Source organism: Monopterus albus, unplaced genomic scaffold (assembly GCF_001952655.1).
Source record: "Monopterus albus unplaced genomic scaffold, M_albus_1.0 scaffold60.1, whole genome shotgun sequence".
Lineage (NCBI taxonomy): Eukaryota > Metazoa > Chordata > Actinopteri > Synbranchiformes > Synbranchidae > Monopterus > Monopterus albus.
This window is the reverse complement of record NW_018127940.1, coordinates 1,440,352-1,463,485: the sequence shown is the minus strand read 5'-3', so window position 1 is coordinate 1,463,485 and position 23,134 is coordinate 1,440,352. Positions and strand designations below refer to the sequence as shown.

The 23,134-nt window shown below is 37.8% G+C and overlaps 1 protein-coding gene across 2 annotated transcripts in view; it reads right to left on the bottom strand.

Annotated features, from left to right (window-relative positions):
- Positions 1-22,667, bottom strand: part of LOC109961965 (neurexin-1a) — a 241,003-nt gene extending 218,336 nt beyond the window's left edge. Inside the window, exons 1-6 of one of the 2 annotated variants that reach the window (XR_002275197.1) lie at positions 22,170-22,667; positions 19,383-20,713; positions 4,376-4,393; positions 2,786-2,815; positions 2,058-2,069; positions 1,571-1,618 (exon numbers count right to left, since the gene is read on the bottom strand). Coding sequence is in view for 1 of the 2 variants with exons in the window: in XM_020603263.1 (XP_020458919.1) it covers positions 2,058-2,069; positions 2,786-2,815; positions 4,376-4,393; positions 19,383-20,094 (772 nt within the window). In the remaining variant the exon portion in view is untranslated. The remainder of the gene's footprint in view (positions 1-1,570; positions 1,619-2,057; positions 2,070-2,785; positions 2,816-4,375; positions 4,394-19,382; positions 20,714-22,169) is intronic. The other variant, XM_020603263.1, reaches the window with a different exon arrangement.
- Positions 22,668-23,134: the final 467 nt, after the last annotated feature.

The following is a 23,134-nucleotide window of genomic DNA, read 5'->3' as shown; positions in this document are numbered from 1 at the left end:
GATATCAATTTAATTTGAAATATTAAATATAGCACATCATACACAAACAAACTGGATCTGCTTGAAATCCCAGGAAAAGTGCATAATGTAAGCGGACAATTTCCATTTTTAGAATGTGAAAGCAATTACATTAGAAAGTATACTAATTTAGAAATAGCCTAGTTGTACCTGTAAGCCTGTCTGCACAGCCTGCAGTTCCTCTTAAGCTGCGCATGGCAGTTTATTGTGATGACAGCAATTAAATACCCTAGTGATTTGTGTGCCAGCAGTATTATGAATTATCCCACTGTATGCCCTGCCCTCTAGAGCTGGATGGAAACAAGATTTTAGGAATCCAGTATCAGTACAGCTGAAAGCAGCACACATAAACTAGCCCATCCTCAACACAGCAGCTATGAAAGAGCGGGTAAACCATACAAGTCCTTAATGAGACACAAGCGGACTTCAGGGGGCTAACACACAACAATCTCCCAAGCTCAAAGCATATAATGAACATGGACACTCTTAGATTTAATACTCAAGAGTGTATTTGCGTTTGTGACCGCACAGTACATAACTGAACTGATTGGGTTTCACACCGGGAACAACTAACCATGGTCCAAATTAGAAGCCGTGTCCTAGGAATATTAGGTTTGTGCTTCATCAGCATTCTCTAAGTGTCTCCCCGTGGTGTTCCTTCTGCCACATCCAGCATGGCGTAGTAAACAGGTATGAAAAGAGCTCTATAATCCACTGTTTCAGAAGCTACTGTACAATTTAAAACTATTAACTGAGGGGCTGCATGATAGCTGCATGGTTTCTCAGGAAAACCATATAGCAATGCACAATGTCATTGGTTTGAGTCCAACCACCAACATTTGCCGTAGATCCACCACCTTGCCCCGCCCACCTCTCTCTCCCGTTTCCAATTTACCTCTTTGTGACCTACTATAAAAATAAAGGCATTAAAAAGGGATGTATGCATCCCTTTGCAGAGCCATAAGCAAACAATGTAGAAATGACACTTACCTTAGGAGATGGAAAAATCATTCTCTGCATTTTATAATGACAAATTGTTTGTACTATATGTGTGTGTGTGTGTGTGTGTGTGTGTGTGTATTACTACATCTTAGACTTCTAGCAGCAGAATAACTGACATTACAATAGCTATGATTCCAGTTCACACAGTATAAAGTAAAACCAATACTGTACATCTACAGAGCAGTTTGAAGACTTACCTGTTCAGATGATACTTCACAAGTATATGAGAGATAGCATTTCACATAACACAATATTTTATTTTAAAATAGTTCCAAAACTGCTTATAAGAATTTATGAAACTAGGACTATAACACATGTCAAAGCAACAACACGAGCAAGCAAAATCGAGGAAAATGTTATTTCAGAATGCAGGTGGAACATGTGAATGTCAGTTAGTCACTACTTTTCAGTTTTTATGTACTAATACATATCAGTCTCCAATTAGTAGAGCACACACACTAACATTCAAGTGTCCCACACTTCAGTGAGTAATGATGACTTGCTAAATTTAGATTTATTTCTGTAACCAAGTTGAAAGAAAAAGTTTTACCTTGAACGCTGAGCAGGGACCTTAGAAGCCAAACTTCTCCTCTCTGCCCTGAGGAGGAGAGTCACATGGGAAAGATCAGAAGTCCACTTACCCCACAGGGAGAAGAGGTGAGGATCACAGCCAGGATGGGAGGCCCACAACACTATGATCAACCCCGAAACCAATTATTTGAACTAAATAATATGAGTATAGTTACCCCTGGGTGGTGGTGGTGTACTGGAACTAGGACAGCAGCTATTGTGTTCATATGTCATATGTGAGTGTCATTTATGATTCCCATGCATCAAGCAGAAAAGAAACAGGTGACACAGCTTAAACGCATGGCTGCAAAGCGAAAGCGGCACCTACCTTGGAAAAGTGTTTATTAGTTGAGAAAGCAATTTTTAAAAATGCCAGTGGCTTTATATACTCCGTTTAACGTGAGTATATAATGCCAAAAACACTGCTGTCTTAATTTAATAAACTCAGATATTTAAAAGGGTAGTACCTTTACTTTTACCTATGAGATTTGATGAAATGTTCCATGAAGAAAGCAGATTCCAGACAAAAAGGGAGAACAAAAGGAGAGGAGACACCGATAAGTGTCATGGTCAAGTTGGAAAGGAACAGAGGAGAGAAAAAATAGGCTTGATGGTTACATATATGTGCAAATATCAGACAAGAAATATGTGATAGCAAAGTGGACTAACAATGGAAGATGGAGAGAGAACAGCGATGCTTCACATCCTTGCTCTACTGCATGACTAGTGTATGCAGTAACCACACAAATGGAAAGATGACGATTGAAAGGAGAGGCTGTCTGTGTGACATGCATTACAGCAGCGAGGACGGATGAGGGTTAGCTTAAAATTTCAGTATGCTATTTTCCACCACCATTCAGTACAGCCTAATAGATTGAATGCAAATGTTCCTTTACTTCACAACATCATCAAATATCAGAATGTACAATAGATGTGAATAATTAAAAAGAAAGAAAAAAAATTGAGAGAAATAACATGGATACCTAGGGAGCAGAAAATCAAATGAGCTTGAAAAGGGGTCATGTGAAAAAAAAAAATCACTGGGAAAATGAAAACCAACTAGGTCAAATGACAGCCCAAATCTGAAGCTTCAAGCCAGAGCTTTGGACAAAAGTTAGAGGCACACACATCTGTGAGCGCAATGGGAGCAGGAGGGACCATGGAGAAATGACAGGAAACGGAAGAGAGCTCATACCTTGGTCGCCCATCATCAGGTGTGCCAGACCTTAAAGGAAAACAAGAGCACAGTCAGCAGAGAACAAGGGATCATGGGAAGCTGTGAGACATGGACACGCAGGCATCTCTTTCAAAGCAGATGTCTGTGTTGCTTGAGGAGTGCCGGGATAAGGGAGAGTGGGGCGGAGAGAAATAGAGGAGGGTGCACAGACAGGATTCGCATGATGAGCATTCAGTCAACCAGAGCAGGTTGCAATGCGTCATCAGCCGCTTACTGGAGATCAATCAGAAATCTAAATTCTGGCTAACATTGGTTCTCTCTAAAACCACTGCAGAGCAAATACAGCTGAAGAGTGATTTACACTGACCTTCAACAACAAGTGTTCATGTAACAGTCACACAGAAAAAAAGAAGATGATTGGACATAGTGTGTCACAGTGGCTGTTTTGAGTGACAGTGTGCATTAATGACTTAAATTAACAGTTTAATTGTACTATATTTATTTGATTGACACAGTTAAACATACGTACATGAGCATTAGGTTCTAGACACAGCACTAACTGCTTTGTTTGGCTGGTGGATCCATTTCCTCTTCATAAGTGTTCTGGCATTCAGGTGTTATGCTTTTAATGTTGCTATTTTACACTTTACGTTAGCCATTAGCAAGTCATTTGCTATACAGTGGACATTGTCATTAGCCTGTGTATTAAAACTATGGGTGATTCCAGCTACAACTTTGCAATAATTTACTCTGTTTTCATAGAATCCTAAAGAAAAATGAATGATCTTGGCATGTTGTGAAAGATCTGTGAAGAAATGGTTTAGATCTCTATCACTTTTTATGACAATAAAATAATTCCCCCACCAACAAGACATTTCTCATGATAAACCAAATCAAAACTGCATATACTTTCGAAATAGATTGTGAAACCATGGCCTATTACATAGTTTACGATAACAAACAAGCAGAAAGGTGCTTTGTTAACCAAAGGTTAACCAAAGGTTAACAAAGAGTTAAAAGCATTTAAAGTTAACCAGCTGCTACTGTAGGTGGAAAAAACCCAGCAGTACTCTCTGTTGCTCAAAGTATGACTGAGCAGGATAAAGTTAGAAAAGCTAAATCCAAATTATTCAAAACTACATGAGAAACCTAATTTAGGTATTAGTTTAGTCACGAACACATACAAGAATTTTCAGAGTGAGCTCAGCAGGTCTACAGTGTCTTCACATATAATGTGAATATGACAAAATCACATTTTTACCCACAATATTTAACTTATTTTAAACACCAAAGAAAACTTTAATCTGCAAAAGATTTCTTTGAAAAAAAGGAGGAGGCCCATTATCTTATTTTTGGGGGGCTGAGGCAGCTGCAGCATTTTGGAGGGGGGGCAAGAAATTACTTAAATGTCCAATTAAAAAACAAAAAAAAAAGATCAAGAGCAACAGTGAGTACCTGATCATCAGACTTACCACTCCAGTAACATCAGCATTGTTACCAGTATAAAACATTTGCTTACATTTATTTGTGGAGCCTTAACCCTGACAACACGTATGCATACAGAATTTTAGCAAGAATAAAAACAAGCAGTTTTAGTAGCATACCCACCTTCAGTATAGATGTCTTCTGGAAGCGGACAGCCAAAGAGAAAGAGAGGAAGACATTCATTAAGCAGCATGCAGACTAGTACTGGCCTTTGCATGTTGTAACCATGCAAGGCATTAAACATCACATGCAAGTGACCTGTTATAACCTGTGCAGAGGAAAGGCTGCTTATAGGCCTCTAGTCTCTTGCCCCTCTGAATAGTTGCTATAATGCTTAAGGATTAAATTCTTTCAAACAAGTCTTTGATGGCTGCAGATAAAAACTAGCATCACCACTATTAGATTTAAGAATTGATATTGACCATGAGGCAAAAGATGGTGAAGGGATGAAAAAGCGCCTTTAGGCCTGAGGCATCCTGTTGTGATAGACTCATAAAATTTTTATTTATTTGACTTTTTTATGTGATGGACTGTAACATTTGGTATCAACAATTTTTAATTCAACAGACTCTATGGGATCCCTTTTCTTAAATGAAAAGCTGGTCTATACAGCATGTGATGAAATGCCCTGCAAGAGAAAATAACCTAAATAAATAGAGCTGGCTGTGGTAAAGCAATACCTCTAAGGTTTCAGAACAGTTAGCAGGGTCTCGTGTTACTGGAACTCTATTCAGGTGATATAGTCACAGCACTGAAAGCAGTGACCAGTGAGCACATACTGGCAATGCAGAAGGAGATTGCCTCACAAATGAAAATGCCCTGCCATTAATTTTGGCAATCAAAGTGGGGGTTGTGGAGGTGAGAAAACTGCCATATAAAATCTGTCACTGTATTAAATGAGCCTGAGAGAGGAATTACATGTTGGTAGAGTAATAGCACAAAAGTAAAGTAAACATCATGCTACCAGTGGGAAAATAAATTGTTTTAATAGATGATTGTTAACATGCAAAACCAACAAAATGAGCCCACAGCCTGCCTATAAGAAGAACAAAAACACTGGTTCACCAGTTCTATTTGTCTATAAGTGCTTATGATTCACCCAGAAACTGATTCCAGATTTAATATTTAAATACTTAGAATTGCAGATATGAACAAAATGAAAATATAATTTGATGATATTACATTATTTTCTATGTGACAATTATGTATGTACAGTATGTATGCAATTGTGTAACAATAATTATGAGCTGAAATAGAAGCATGCAATGAGATAGAAACATGCAATCTCACTATTTATACAACAAAAATGTCCCTGTAATCCAAACCATAACCATGAGGCCAGTTTGGCACAAAAGTCCAATTTTCACTACAAAACAAACTCCTACCTCTTTGAAATGGTTTCTTTCCCAGATTTTTTGACCCAAAACTTACCATCACCACCGGTTCCCCTTCCAAATCAGACACCATGCACAAAACACAATCCAAATCATCATTTTGTGAACAAGTTACAAGGCTGTTATAAAGATCTTTGCTTCACTTAACATACTGCAGCAAGACCAATTTAGTCAATTTTATGGATAATTTGTTTTTCTCACTCTTTCTAATAAGTATTATTGTCAATTAAAACAGTGCCTCATTTATCCAAGCCCTTGAGGAATGGAGAATAATTAGGATGTGTATTTAATATTTGAAGTAAAATAGAAATGGATTATTTAATTTATTTTTAAACATGAAATCTGCACACAAGCTTATGTAAATTTGATTTAGATAAGCTGAACAGTGGGTAGCTGTATGTCTCATGCATTTATCATTTCCTAATTTCAGCAGTTTGGACTACTAGAAAAATATGATTCTGCTAAAAGAAATTAAAAAATGCACTTTGTTCACAAAAGATTACTTTGATTATGAGAAGCAGGCTGTTGAAAAAGCATTATGACAAGGCAAGCATGAAACTGGCAGCTGCAAAGTGACCACATGAGAAGAGAAAAGTAAAAGAATCAAGACCATTTGCTAGTGGTAAGATCCCAAGCACTGATGATGATTTTTGACACAATGATTCCTCCAACTGCATTTCAACAATATTTAAAGAGCACTATTTTGATCATTTGTTTTACAGCGTGTATACGGGTTGGTTTTTTTTTACCATTAACACTGTCTTTCATAATGCCCTTCCTCTAGTTATTGAAGATGGAGACCAAAATAAAATCAGATTCAAAGGTAAATTATTCATTTACCTTATTATCTAGCTTTATGCAGCTTGAGAAGGATACGTTCACTGAACTATGCACATGAGGGAGATCGCACACAATTTAAACCCCAGCAGGAGAGAAACAGGCATCAAAGTTTCTAACTGTAGTATAAAAGAAAACAGACTATAGGTGCTGCTAGATTTTGTTTTGCTGGAGGATTATACCACAGCCATTTATGCAAACTGTGTCTAGTAGTAATTCTTTTGAATGAAACTTCAGCAGTGGCCACAATAAACAAGATTTCAGAAAAAGAAAAGAAAAGAAAAGAAGCGACAGAGACCATTAAAACAAGCCCTATCTCATCCACACACACACACACTGTGTTTTCATTCCTTGTGGGGACTTTACATTGACTTACATTCTTTTCCTGTAGACTTATCCTAACCTTAACCATAACCACTACTTGCCTAACCCTAACCCTGACCTTAACCTTAACCTAACCCTAACCTCATCCTAAACTTAAACCATGTTGCCAACTTAAACTTCAGTGATTTCCAGGTCCCCACAAGATGAGTGTGTAAACAGGTTTCGGTCCCCTTACTGTAAGTAATACAAAGGCACACACACAGAGACAGAGACAAACATTTTCTTTCACAAATGTACCCAGCTGGTTATATTCTAATCCAGAGACATAAATCCATTTAATCCCCTTGACAAAACGATCCCAGTACTATTGTGCTGGTAACACTACACCACCAAAATGCACTCAGCTGTCTATCAGACAATCTGCATCTCTGATGGTCTTGTGCTGTTGATCATGCACATACTGTAGTGTATGGCTCATGGAAAATAATTGCATTACTATTCAAATTGATGCTTCGCTGAATGAAACATCTGGTGTGCGACAGTAGAAAAAAAAAATCAAAGATGAAAAATAAATCTATACATATATTTTCTTTTCTGTTAGATTTGACTCTCACAGACTGATGATACTGACACCTCAATACAACCTTGACCATCTGACTGGGATAACTGGTTAACACCCATGTGGCAGTGAGTAGAGAGCCAAAGGAGCAGTGCCCAGTCCACTATTATACAGCAGTGGCTGCCAGCTCAAAAGACATCATTAAGACATACATGCCTGTCCTGCAGTGTGTCTGAATGCAATGAACTGAAGAGACATGGTAAGAGCTGGGAGGACTCTAAATGATGCTGCATTTCACATAAATGAACATGCGTCATATTCACTAGGCACAACATCCACAGATACTGTCTAATTCATCTTTGTCTGCCATTTGACAAATTTAGAACATCTTGTCTGCCTGTTTTTGTCCTTTTGTCTTATACATTTAACATTGCTGTTATTGCAGTGTTTTAGAATTGTTAAAAATTTCTCTGTTATTGCTTTGTTTCAGATAAATTCACAATAGAAATGCAAAATTCAAGCACCTTTTTTACATGAACAAGCTTAAAGGTAATACTCCAAAGAGAAATGGTTACTGCCTTTGGCCTCTTTTGGTTGCACTCATGGCTCTAGTCTCTTCTGAAAATCAAAATTTAGGTTAAATGATACTGTGCAAACTTTAAAGAGGCACCAACATGGTAAACATGTGGTTGGTTTGCAAAATAATAATAATAATTCTGACATGCCTGTTAGGAAATAAGCAGCCACTGTCATGGTGAAATTTGGATGCTGAAATTATTCTTCTTTCAACAAAAGCTTTTGTCAAGGTTATGTAAGGATTTACCTGCATGCCACCACAAATAAGGTAAAAACCCCACCCACCTCCGAGCCTGCTCTTTGTTAACATGACCTACATGACAAAAATATCCATACAGTATTTTTCTTTCCTCAGAAACTATGTGCAGTTATAGCCACCTTTCAATAATTGTTTCAGTTTAAAGACAATGTCTGCAGCCTGTTCTATCTGTGTATGTAATAGCAACTCTTTAACCACCGGCTTTGAATGTTATTACGCCAGTCAGTGGTCATTGTCTGTTGTTATCAGGGCCGTGGGTTAGTAAGACCCTTCTCCACTTCCCAGTCAGCTGAGTAGGCCATTGCCATGTACCAGACATCGGTCATCATGGTTACGATAATACATGCCGAGTGTACAATACCAGGTATGGGCACAAAATGTTATAGAGAAAGATCATAGCTTAGCTTAAAATAATGACTTACGGACTCCTGGTTTGAAAGAGGAATCCAACAGCTGTCTCTCATTTCAATGAACTTTTCTCACTCACCCATCCACCTATGCAGACTTTGTCACTTTTTATTTGATGTCACCGACGGTGACTGCTAGGGGTTGCCTCATGAAACAGTATGTGCCTTTTGGCCTACAGTTTGTCCCTACTGAAACATAATTATAAGCATGACAACAACTGATAATGGCCATTTAACAATCATAAACTTTTAAATAGATGTTTGACACCAAAAACTGTATGCGTGTTCATGTTCTCCATCTGTAATGAATCACTTCAGCAGTTATTATTCAGGGAACACAGCTTGTTTTTTCTCACAGCATTGTACTTATTTGGTACATTGGTCAGTTAAGATGTGAAACAGTTGTTTAAGTAAAATCATGCTGTATAATATGTAAATGTATTAGTGGTGTAATTAAGTGAAAAGTAATATATTAAATAAGGTTCAATATTATGAATTATTAACCAACTGACATTTGATAATGAAAGCAGTTTAATTTCATTTTAGCCTCTAAGTGAAACAGTTTATCAAGCCAGCATTGACAAAAGGAAGCGAGTTCGCTTAAATTCAGGTCTATTTGCTAAAACTTATATGATTGCACATCTTTTTAAAAATGATGCAAAGGATTTTGCAGGCTCACAGCTGCAAATAACAGTAAGAAGTAACTGTGACAAAAACCTTTGGTTGTTATCAGTGCAACGTGATGTCAGTAATCTACACACAACATGTTCATGTTTGCCAACTTCGTTTTTAATCTAAGAAAGGAGGGACGCATGGTTTGGAGACCACTCACTGCTGTGAGGAAACCATTTGAATTAAATTGTAAAGCTTTAATTTGTAATATATGATTGAAAAATGATTAAGGTAGATTCCTGCTCTCTGTCTACTATTTATGTGACAGGCAGAATTTCTAAAGGCCAAGGATCTTCCTCTGTATCTCAATTAATTATTCTATCTAAAATCTCTGAAATGTGTGTTCATTTGGATAAAATTGATCATTCATTTTTCCTTTTTTACAGTATGATTAATCAGGAGCTACTAATGTCATGACCATACATGCAATAACAATGAGAAACAGAATCTACTGAATCCATCACAATCTCATATTTGCACAGTTATAGATTGAAAAATAATAGCAGCTGCTCTAAAATCCTGTCACACAGATGCTTTAAAGGAAAATGTAAAAGCCTTGCAGCAAAGGTCAGAACTATACCACTGGTCTATCTATTGCTAAATTACAATTTGAACTGAATCAAGAGAAATGACTGCAAGTGAGGCCTCATCTCTTAGTACCATAGTCTAAACCCAATGCATCTATCTAACAAAGGAGTGTCGGTGACATTACAGCTCACCATCTCCTTCATTATACTCCTCAAGCAACAAAAAGAGTGGTGAAAGAGGAAATGGGCCAAGTGACCAGGCACTCTGATGAAAATTGATAGCGCCCATAACTGTGGGTATGCTGCACAATTTCTACTCTCACCAACTGAGTTGGTCAACCATGGCACATACACATTTCCTCAACAATATACTTTTGATATCACATTTTTATGAAGCCACCCCACTTACACTGAATTCCTCAGAATTGGATAGTGTCCAGTAGCTACTAACTCTAGCAGAGCCAGGGGCCAACCTAGATCATTTTGGATGGGTTGGCCAGGCTGGGGCACAGATTCAGAGAGGGGTGGCACATTTACAATAGATGTAAAAAGTAAATTAAGCCCTTAGCTCTATGAAGTAATAAACCATACATTATTAAGAATGAATTATTTTGTCTAAAAATGAGACACAGTGTTTTTTTTTTACTAACATCGGCTGCACTCCTCATTTACTCTTTGCCACTGTGCCACTGAAACCACTGTGCATCAGCAAAGAACTCCAGAACAATACAATAAGAGAAGTGAATGCAAATATGATGATATAAAAAAGGCCATTTTACCAATATCAGTCATAATGTACTGGAAAAATATTAGTTGTTAAGGCAACAATTTGTCATTGTTATTCATTTTTTCTTTGCTAATTCTGACAAGCATAACACTGGCAGGGGAGGCACCAGGGCTGGCCAGTCAGGTTTTGGGGGTGGCCAGAGGTGGTTTTAAAGTTCAAATACAATCACCAGAAGTAAAAAGCTAGTGTTAAGCTACAAATGAACTACACCATAGTCTTATGACTTCCATGTCACCACCACTAAGCTCCCAAACTATAATTTGATTTAGCACACTTGCTTCTTCTGCAATTACCTTTCTTCTTATGTGATCTGATCTAGAGCTTATGATCATGGCTGTGTGGGTTAGTTAGAATAGTTTGCAAGTGCTTTAAGAATTAAAAACAACAGGGCTGTAAAGGTGGATTAGTGATTCGATGAGCTACAGTGTCCAGCGGGATGAGGTTTAATGTCCCCACCAACCTCCCATGTTAGCAAGCATCTTGCTGAAGACACATAGAAGCTTTAAAAATCACAAGTGGAGTATTTACTGATGTATTTTATGACATAAAATAAACCATGAAAATCTCTTTACCTTATGTTAACCACAGACCTTATTTCAGGTATCTATAACCAAAAAGCCATTCAAAAAATCCACTGCGTTTGGAGTGAGGGAATCAGAAATGCTAACTCAGTTCCAGGTTCTAGGACTCATTACAGCACTCTATGCAGCTACTTCAAGGTTCTCGAGACAAATGGCGTGTGGACAATATATTCCAGGCCAGATAATTCCAATGACATAGACCAAGCAGTGAGGACTGTGGCAGCAATCCTAATCTCTCTTCTCTGTTCTTTCAGATCTTGTGGGTTGAAATGATCCAACAAGATAATCAGAGATTTTTCAGCAGTTCTAATAACCTTGATCTCAGGACTGACAATATCTAGGATAGTGGAGTAAATCTGTTTTGCGATGCAGTAGTTGTTAAACACTTGATGCCTGGAAGCACAACTAAGAAATCAATGTAAACCTGAAGTTTGTGAGAGTGGGATCAGCTTATTTGTATCCTATTATATAAAAGATCTTAGCTTCATGTTGAAGCAATATCACCAATGTTCACCAGGTATGATAAAGCAGACAGAGAATTAAACACAGCTACTACAATCTCTAATTACTGTTAACATTAAGCTGCATTCACTTTTTATAAGAAATGATCAAAATAAATATATCAAAAAGGTGACAATGCAACCAGTGATTTGCGCCAGAGAAAGCTGGAAAACAAACAACCAAATGAACAAACAACAACAAAACAGACTGCAGTACTGCTGTAATTATCTTGTTATGAGTTGCTAATATATTAATAGGAAAGATGTGAAAATTGCAAGTGGCAGAATTTTCCTGCTCATACTTTAGGTAGAAATTCCCTTGAAATGTGACGCACACTGCACTATACTATAGTCAAGTCGGGTTTATTTGTACTCTTTCAGTCACAGACGGTTTCACAGTCATGAAAACTGCTCCTGAAAATAAAGTGAACTGTTCACTCTATCATTAACATGACAGCTTTCAAATTACAGCAGTGCACTTTCAACTTGATTTTAACATTTCAGATGAGTGTCATGAAGGATGACGCCCAACCTGCAGCATCAAAGACAACTTATGTTCAAAGTGAAAATATCATCGTAAGTCTGGAATTTAAAAAGAGGAACATTTTCCCCTCTACAGTTTTACTCTGTATCTTTGTAGGGGAGAAAAGCCATTCAGGCGGCACAGGAAGGATCAAGCGATTATGCACAGTGAAATATTCTTCCACACAGAAAGTACAGTAGGCATAACAAGGGACTTCATTTATGATAAACAAAGCTGCAAAATGTATTTAAATTCTGCCAGCTGTCATGCATGGTTGAAAGATAATAGCATTCACTCAGTGGATTATGTATCTTATGATACACCTATGCTGAACGCTCCATATGCCAGCTTAGCATGATCCAACAATAAATATACTGTGTAGTCCAGTTTAATACCAGTGTGCCTATGTGTGTGGCTTGTATATTCATGTGTTTACTTGTGCAGTGGGATGAATCTTGTTATAGGAGGAGTTTGTTGTCATAGAATTTCACAAACACCCTTTGACAGTTGGGAGCAGTTGTATTTAAACAAGGCAAAAATCCTCTGAGAAAATCCCTCTAATCTTTTGATCCCAGTATCTGTCTTTGGACTCAGCGACAGCAGTATACTATTAATCTACTTTTGTCTGAGTGAAGCTGCAGGAGGCTTCTAGACAGAATGACACTTTCAGAGATACAGTGAGGTCACATGGTGCGTGCTCATAGCAGTGACAGGCATGCCGGGGAGTGCTCATTCAAACTACAGTATGAATTCATCTTCCTATACTGTCTCAAAGTTGTTAAATTCATATACCCTATGTGAAGATGAGGAAAGCCAGTGAATACTTCATCACTGCAAAAACAGGCCTACTAGAAAGAAGCTAAATATTCTTAAATTAAAACAAATAATCTTGTATCAAGCAAAAAAAAAAATCTGCCAATGGGGTAAGATTTTTTTGCTTGACAAGAATTCTTAAAAGTTAGCCATACTTTCTTAAAATGAGATTATTTTTCTAATGGAAACCATGCTTGACCAGATACATTTTCTTTCTGGACTTAAAATAAGACTTATTTCCTTGATACAAGGCTTTTTACTTTCTTGAAATTCCTTTTTTGCAGTGAAATTAGTAGATCAAAATTGATATTTGTTACTCACATGCCATCCACAGGAATGATTTATACCGTAGCGCAAGTTGAATTCACCAAATTCACTGTACAATTTTTATTTGTATTCATCAATCTCAATAAAATTTTTGTTCCTTTGATTCATCACATATTCGCACACAAAGCTGTTTATAGACAACTGTGTAAAATTACTGATCCTCTATGGAGCTAAAAGGGGGGCAAATGTTTTGTTAATTTGAAAAAAAAATTTGTAACTGAAAAGCAAACATTTGAAATTGAAAATTGAAGTACTGGTCTTGAACCCGGAAAAAAATATAAATAAGAATCAAAGGTTTATTCAATTCAGATGTAATTTTACTTACTTTTCATACACAGGTTTCAACTCTTATATTTTCAGTTTCAGAATTTTGGACCCATTCGTGTGCAGGGGGCAGGTTTAACAGAGATGGTCTTGGAAGTGACTACATATCATAGACGTTTGAGGCCAATCTCCTCAGTTATGATGCTTTCAGGAACTATGGACACCAGGAATATTATGATTTGGAATTATCTACAGTACATATGTGCACTAGATGGATACCAAAGTGAAAGTTGTGTTTTTGAGGCAGTTTTCGACCTCTCACGACAGTAACCACGGTTTAAAAGCAATCAATATCGTTGCATGAGAGGGTTTAATGGTCACATTTGTTAACAAGATGTTTCCCACTTCCACATGTATACAAATACAGCATTGGTTGCTCACGGGGGGTTGGAGTGTGATCACTGTGGCCTTTTCCATAAATAGAGTATATACACACAGATGCCACATCAGGGCTTACAGTATTATATTATCATATATGGATGTATAATAGCACCTGCTAATTTGTAAAGCTTGCAAATTAACAAGACAAGACATTTGCCCCCTGTTTAGCTAAAATATTCCTCGGGATCCAACGTTGATCCAAATTCCAAAACTAGATTTATTTACTATCCCGTATAAATACCAGAGTTTACAGTTGCCAGTGGTAGCACATGGAACAAAAAATTAAGATTAGCCCCATGCTGTCTTGTACCATTCATTAATTTTCAATCTGATTTTTAGTTCAGAAATTTAGATTTATAGTAATGGCACAGTGTACCCTGTACCACCCTGGGGTTTGTAACGTCAGAGGTTAGACTGGCTGCCGACAAGTCGCTCTCCCTTTTGTTTCCTGTCTGCCTCTACATGACTCACTAATTAATTGATGCATAAAACCCCAAAAATAAATCTTTAAAAAACATGATCTTTATAAAGACCCACACATGGTTCAGTCTGAGAACAGTCAATACAGTAAAATTACTGACTTACTGTAATAAGAAAAGTGATCCTCTTGTTTGTATTGTTTAATGTTGGCTATCTGTCATTCACTATCAGTGTAGCCAGAATTAAAGCTGCACTAATCAATATTTTAAAGTAACAATGTATAAAAAGACTTTGCATAGTGTGAAGAGAGCTTCACCTTGGACTGATATTGTGAGACCAAATGAATGCTAATGTTGTTCTGTGTCTTCTGAATGAGAAAACATTGCTATGGTTTGCTAACAACTTGTCAGTCAGTGTTGTGTTTACAATTTGTTGCACTGCCTCCAAGTAACCAAAAAAAAAAAATCTTAATTGCTGTTTTAACATCTGAAAGAAACTGGCTCAATCAGGAATAGTAGAAGAAAGTCACACAAGGGCTGCAGTAACAGCCACAACTTGCTCCAAAACACTAGATAAGAATTTATTGCTAGCACTGTGAACTTATTCAATTCCGAATGATTCACATATAAACTCCACCAGTTTAATGTAGTTATACCTACAATATTTTCCAAATGAATAATTAAATAAACTACCTATCTAACTAACTAACTAATTAACCAGACCAGATGCTGGTCCAGCAAGTATACTAAGAGAATACTGTTTGACTGCTTAAAATTTAGTCCCAGTATAAAAATTGCATTATGACATTTCACACCTCCTCATTGTCCACCTCCATATACAAAGTGGTGTTATAGCAGGTGGTGAGTCATCACTGTGAGCGATAATGTAAAACACCACCTCTAATGTAATCAAGGAGTCATCAGTGTCATCATATTTCAAATTCTACTGGCAGGACATACACTATCACCAGGCAATCCCATTTCTACAGATTAACAATTAGTTTGTGTAAAACAATCCATCAACAAACCTGTGTCATGAAAAGCATTAAAGCAATCATACAAAAACACCAGAGAAAAATGTAGGTTTCAACATCTAAAATTCACTACAGTCAAGCAGCACCCTGTGATTCAACCCCTCAGCTAAAAAACACTGACTGTACCAGCTCAAACAAGACACCCTGTAGCAAAATTTAACTTTATTTTTCACATAACCAAGCCATCTGATGATCATGATTCATTTGTAAAAATAGCTGGGACATAATTTGACTAACATTCATTCTTGGTACCCTGTCACCATGCATTAACAGCTTTAATGAAGTGGCTTAATTTATCTGACTGCTCTACACATTTGTTTCAGGGATTTCTAACTATATTTTTGATAGAACCCACTTTCAGCTGAAACCATAAAAGTGCAGTGCAATCACAATTACTTACTGCATCCAGTCAATGTGAGCTACCCTGCGAGTTACATAATGCACACAATGAAAAATAAAATGCTGTGCAGTCTTAGTTGAGGTCTGCCCTACTTTTTCTTTTTACCTGGACTGTTTTATGCTTGGCTAATGCACAATGAAATAAACAACACTGTTGCATTTTTATCGGGAAAAAATATGGAGATATGCAAAGCATCTTTATTATTTATCTAATGAGAAACAAAAGGACAGCTTCTGGGAACTCAGCGGCCATAGAAGAGTGCATTTAAAAAATTGTTTTAACTGATCAAATGGATTTATGTGTGTAAGCGTGTGCATGTGTGTGTGGTGATGCGATGTGCAAGCTTGTGGTTCGACAGGGGACAGTTGACAGGTCTGGTGGCAAATCCTGTAATCCTCTCATCTGATCAAAGTAATACAGCAGCTTTTAAATGATTAAATTGAAAGGTACATTTTCAACTCCAATGTACTTTACAGTGCAATCAATGTACAGTAGGGGCACTGGGTAGGGCCAAACTTATGAGAGGACAGATCTACGTTTCTAGTTTTTACATTCGAGTTTAATTTCTTCTGCTGATTCTGTGGATTCGGATTCTGACTGGGGTAATTTATTTGATAAGGCTTCAGGGTAGGACACTAGTTTATTCTGGCAATTTCAGGAGACCCTTTGGTTTTTCAATCTCTGCACTTCTGTAATCTGGCAACCTGTAGCTAGATTTAAAGCTGTACTAATCAGTATCTTTATTTTTATTTTAACAATGAATCAAACAACTATGTGTAATGTGAGACTGGCCACTTGTAGTCACAAACCAACAAAGAATTACCCAACTCTATGCTTCCCTGTACAGCACTCACTGTTTTGGTCTAACAGCCCACTAATGTATTATTTTGGTCACCTCTCTTGTCAACCCCATTTCCGAAAGCAGCGGGTACAGTAGCTTTTTAAAAAAAAAAAAAAATACTGTGAAGAACCCATTTTACACTGTCTCCCAAGCACCAAACAGCAAACACTAGCAGCTGACTGATGATCATAGTACAGCGTTTAGCTCATAAAGAGCCAGATTTCCCATAAGGGGTTGCTGAAGACCAAGCCAGAGCTACATGGGGAGTGAATGATAGACTTAATGTGATTTAGCAGCCAGAAACACAGTTTTAAATGAATACTATTGTTGCTCAGTGTTTACTGCATGTATGATCACCAAAGCAACTTTATATGATGAATACAGTAGGTTGTCATTGTTGTGTTTATCAGTTGTTGTGCTGCCAATAGGTGTCCAAAAAAAATCAACTAATAGGTGATTGCTTTTTTTAATCTAGAAACATCTACTATGATCATCTAAATATGTGCAACCAATCAACTAACTATCAACAACAAACATGGATGATGATGTAATGCACTGCCTCTCAAAACTCAAATCACAGGAAAAACCTTTTAATCTCATTATTACACTCATTAATGGCGAGAGTAGTTGACTGTGTGAGAGAGCAATGTAACTAAATGAGTGCATGCTTGTATGGAGTAATTCCTTGTCAAACTGACAAGGAGCATGACTGAGAGAGAGGTCTCAGTTCCACACTGCTTTGTGGCTGTCTGGAGTGACAACTCTACTGACAGATTGTTTGTCTTTGAGGCTTCTGTTGTGTAATCTTCTGGATCTAATGACTTCAGCTTAGTAACCTGTCATGTCTCTTCCTTGGCTTGACATGGTACTTTAGGCAAGACACTGTACTGTATATATAATAGGAGAGCAGATGTACAACCGTGATTTTTAGGCTGAGTTCCAGATGCTGTTCTCTTTCTACTGGTTTTGCCATTCACCATCGTACAATGGGCTTCAGGGTGGAACAAAACAGAACAAGTGACTCTGTTGTCACTGTAGCACACTAAAAATTAGGATGAAATGTGTGTGTGTTTAGCTTTACAATTTTTTTTCTAAGATAGAGACACACTTACTTTATTTAGTAATATATCAATATGCTTATTCATTTTCCAGACCAGGTTTAGGAATGTGGCCATCACAATGTCCCCACCTCATCAAACTTTAAGGCTTAAAGTTGAAGTCATAAAACCACTGATTACTCACTGATGAGTAGTTTCAATAGTAGTAGTTTAAATAAACAAAGACCTAATGCTGCCCCACATTGAAAGTTTGCAATCATTCACTGTGTCATCACATGAGGTTGGTAAAAGAGCCAATGCTCCCTCCTACTTTATTAACACTACCAACAAAGCCAGAATAAACAGAATTTAAAACATAACCTGCACAGTATGTAGAAAACATATTATTAGCTGTTGTATTATATTCTCTTCAATCAGATGGGAATATTTGATGCTACAGTGGTAAATCATCCAGCTCTGGCTTAATGTTAGTCTGTTGTTAATGAAAGATTTAAATAAAGATACATGAGTTTAAGTGATGAACTGTGAATAAGAAATGAGCAACATTAACCTATAGTGTGTGTTAAAATGAGCCTTAAAGTCTGTGTGCTGGAATAAACTTGAGAACACACACACACACACACACACACACACACACACACGCACGCACACTTAAACCCCTCCCCCATTGACACTGACTGACAAATAAATCTGCTCTTCCTCCCCACAGCAATAAGCTGCCAACCTGTGGGAAGATATGCACTGAATAACCTGAACACTGATGACTTTTCATTACAAGCAATACTAAAGAAAAGATGATGACCAGAAGAGATTCTGATAATATGGTCAACAGAGTGATGCTATTCACATTACATCAAAGAGCCCCATCTTCTTTTTGTGCATTGATTAGCTGGGTCTATTTTATTCTCCTGCAGTATACTGCCGATTTGTATTATTTTTTAAAATCTCCTAAAAACTTTTAGGATCACATTTTTGATAGAAGTTGTTGCTCTGTCATGTTACTGTATTTGTTTTGTTTGTTTCTAGAGAATATGATAATGATCTATCATATTTCTGCACGTACAACTGCCAGATTAAAGTTTATAACAATGACATTATTGTCACTGGCAACCACACCCAGATCCTTTATGGGTTCCTTTTTTTCAACTATCTGAATCTATTGAATGCTTTTGACTATATTAAAAGTAATCAGTGATATCGTGTTTACTCCATATGACTCATGATTACTCCTTCGATTGCATCTGAGGTAAGTCACTGGAGATGTTTCATAGGTCAACCAATCCCCACAGAGCAGTTTGATAAGAACAGTAGACACCTTTGGGGTTGACGAACACCTGCATATTTTGCTAATGATGCAGGAGATTCACTCGTTACTACTGCATTGTAGATCAATGGCACACATCAAAGACTATGACAAACATATGGCTTTAGTCAAATAGAGGAAGGGAATGCATTACTGCAGGACTGAAGGTGCTGTAATTACAATTAAATAGTTGAATCTGTAAAATTGGTCAATGTTGACTGAAAAGGCTAGAAAGCATAAGTTGAACTGACTGTATGGTCTAAAAATGAATCCAGATGTCTTACCTTCACTGCAGTCCTTTCCATGGAAGCCTGTCTGAGAGCAGTCACATGATGGCTCATCGTTAATTAAACTGCAGACTCCTCCATTTAAGCATATGTTGGCTGCACCACAGAGGTCCTTCAAGACCCCTTCACTGTTGATCATTACAGACTCCGTGTTGTTGACCTTTATGTCTGTTATCCAGCCAGTGAAAGGCAGCTGATCCCTGACTGCAGCTGAAGTCATTCGTAATGCCACAGATCGTAATTCCGGTGGTATTCCACCAACAAACAAATGGCTGAAAACAGTCATATCCCGTCTTTTTGACTTCACCTCGGCCCACTTTATCTCACTGTCCACCATTAAGGTTGTGTTCTTAAAGTTTCTCCTTATCATGACTGCATGCCATTGGCTGTCGTTGACAGCTGTGTCAGATACAACGGTTGCTGGCTCGGCACAGAAGATGGAGAAACGAAGGCTGAGTTTACCGTTCAGTATGAGAAGTTCTAAAAAGTCACAAAATCCCTCATCATCGAAGTAAACGAGCAGCCCATGGGAACTCTTCGTTTTCATGTTGAAGCTCATTTCACTTTCACAACATGCATTCCACACTGGAAATCTAGCCCACTGTCCCTCAGCACCTGTAAATTCTAGACAAGTTCCTATTTCTACAAAGCAGCAAATGAGCAGCCCAACCCATATGATATGGGCACCATGTGGCTTTTGTAAAACCATTGTGTGATCACAAATTTTGCGTAGGTAGATAGTGACTTATAGGGTTAAATTTACTTATAAGAACCTTTGTTTAAGTGAGAGGTATGATGGGTTGAGAGTAGACTGGCATACGATTGATTGTCTACATGGATATACAGCTGTGAACTGATGCATTGCAAGACAATGTAAATGCTGTAATATATTTGCATAGCAATAGACTTAGCCAACACTTATTTCCTGGATCAAATATCATTACCTCTCATTGCTCAGGCCACTGGCCAAATCTCTCACTGTCTGTGCCAAAATAGTTTGAACTGTTTAAAGGTCCTCTCTGCCATGGCTATTTAGAGCAAAGTGACAAGGATACAAATATCCATTGTGTATACTCAGTCTAATTTATGTAATTATGGAACAGTCCCTCCTGGTGCCAGTCAGAGTGTGCACGGTTTCACTTGAGTTGAAATGGCAGCTTTAATCTTCACGTTCATGCCAACATTCTTCAGCGGGTAACTGGAAGCCTTGCTCAGGGATCTTCACCCTGAATCCTCTGTAGTAATGAAAAAATGCCATATGGAGCTACAGTGGCTGATAAGCTCAGTAAAAGAAGCTGTCTGTCAAGGCAGATCCCTGTCCCAAAAGGCTAAAAATGGAAGAAAACAAATGAAACAATTTTAATACAATATCACCATTTTCACCACATCTATTTCCAAATTCATTTTGGCCAAAGCCTGAGTTAAAAGTCAGAGATAATACTACGATTAAGGCAGAAGCCCAGTCATTGAAGCACTTGTATCCAACAGGCCTTTGTTACAACAAGCACAGGCTATATCTACAGTATACCTCTAGTCAGTATCACTGAATCATTACTTTATCTCAGTGGCAAAGTACTGTGTCAGAAATGTAGTCTTTTAACATGCAGTTCTTCAAATATATTTAGAAAATGCACGTCAATAAAATAAAAACTGATTATAATTATTTGTATAGCATCCAGAGGTTTACACATTTAGGCTATAAACAATTCCTGAAGACAATTTCAATTACCAAAAGGAAAGGATGAAAAAAGGATTACAATTTTCATTTTCATTTTTTTATGTTTCGCTTGTACTTCTCAAACTTCTGAAATCCTAAATGAGCATTATCAACGGCATTCCGATAAACCCCGGCCTGCCCTCTATTGACCTATGATGAGCGAAAAGTGCGTCATTTGATTCACAATGGTTGGTTTGTGTGAGACGAACAAGTCGTCCTGCTGCTGGGTCTTAGCCAAACCCCAAAATGTGCTCTTTGTAATGTTTATCTCATCGCTCTTTTTCCACTCAGACCATGAGACGAATTCTGCTTCTCAGCCACAAAGCCATACGTCTTACAAATGGAAGTAAAACAAGGCAGTAACCCGATTTACAGTCTCCGCAATTACTTTGCATTTCAGAGAATAAAAAATGCGCTGAACGGGCTGTAGATCGGATTTACGCAGGCACTGCACTTTAAACGGACAGAAACATCTGAATAAACAAAAAAATAACGTGAAATATCCTAGCGACCAGTAAATGATTATGCTTCAACTAAATTATGGAATAATCATCACCAGAATTTAGCGTTTTGCATATTTTGCCAAAACGGGACATCGTTCCCATTTTCGCCACCATCTCATCAATAACCTGCCCCAAACCTCAACATCTTACCGTTCCCCAGCTGTAAAGGGCGCACAATAATTTCAGTGTTGTTTCATGCGTATATCGGCGGCATTTTTCAGTCGCGTACAACTATAAACGTCTTTTGGTAAAACAAGATGAGGTTGTTATAACCTCTGCGTTTACACCTATACTTCTACGGGACCTTAAATAGTTGCAAAAAAATGGTGGTGGGGTGGGGGGGCTATTTCATGCAAAGCACCGCGGACCGAACGCCTGTAAATCAGGACTGCCCGTATTTGGGGTCTGTTTGAGAGCCTGTACCTCGAATCCTCTTTGGCGAAACCTTCACATTAAGATCTGCTTTCAAGTGAATCTCAGCATCAGCGAGAGAGAAAGGGAGAGACGGATCCACTTCCACTCTAACTCCTCTAAAAATCTCACAGGCTTACTTAAGGAAATTACCTTTAAATATTTCGTCCTCCAAGTTTGCTTCCAGACTGAAGAACAAAACACAACTAAAGAGAAAACTAACCTACGGATGGGGGCGTAAATCCAGTTATCGTTGTGGAAGAGAAGGTGCAATCTGGTCTCCCTGTTGAGCTTATCCAGCGACTGTCAGGAGCCACAGACGGAGCGTATCACGTGTCTCTCCGTGATGTCTACCGGGGAGGAGCTGAATGCAGTACCTTGGACAGCGCCTCTGACTCTATAAGCATCCATCTTCGGACATTTATGGCATAGGCAACTTTGGAGATAAGGCTTGTAAAGCTGCTGTGATTGATTAATTGATTAGACGAAAGGACACCAAAGGCAGGGGAGCAGTCAGAGATGGTTTAGGTACGAACTGTGTCTTTAAAGAAAAGTGCAACAGCTTCTTTTCCATTATGTATATACTTTGTATGCTAAACTCGATGCTGCTGGATTATTGCAGCACATACCGAAAGAAAGAAAACGACATCAGCCAACCAAGAGTTTTCAGTTGAGAGATCCAGCTGATTAATTAAATGCTCAATGATTGCTTACCCTTTGCTCAAGCAGTCCTTAACTGTTCATAGCATGTTAAGGATACTTTTATTACTTTTTGATGTCTCTAAGTAGGCTCATACTGTATCTTATACTGTATGACTGTCTGGAGAGGACCTACATCAACAAAGCATTCATGCATGTTCAAATTATTATTATTATCATTGTTATTACCATTGTTATTATTATTAATCCCTTGAGCAGTGTTTTTTTACACACCATTTGGAGTGTTTATAGTTATTTTTGAAACATTTATGAATACATTTTGTTTCCATAATGGAAACTGTTATTTTAAGCCAATAGAGTAGTTGTAGAGTGCTAATCATGAATGGCCTTAACCACTGTAAATACTGAAAGCAGTGGACTGCACATACACATTCTGCTTCCCACTGATAACCGTTTTA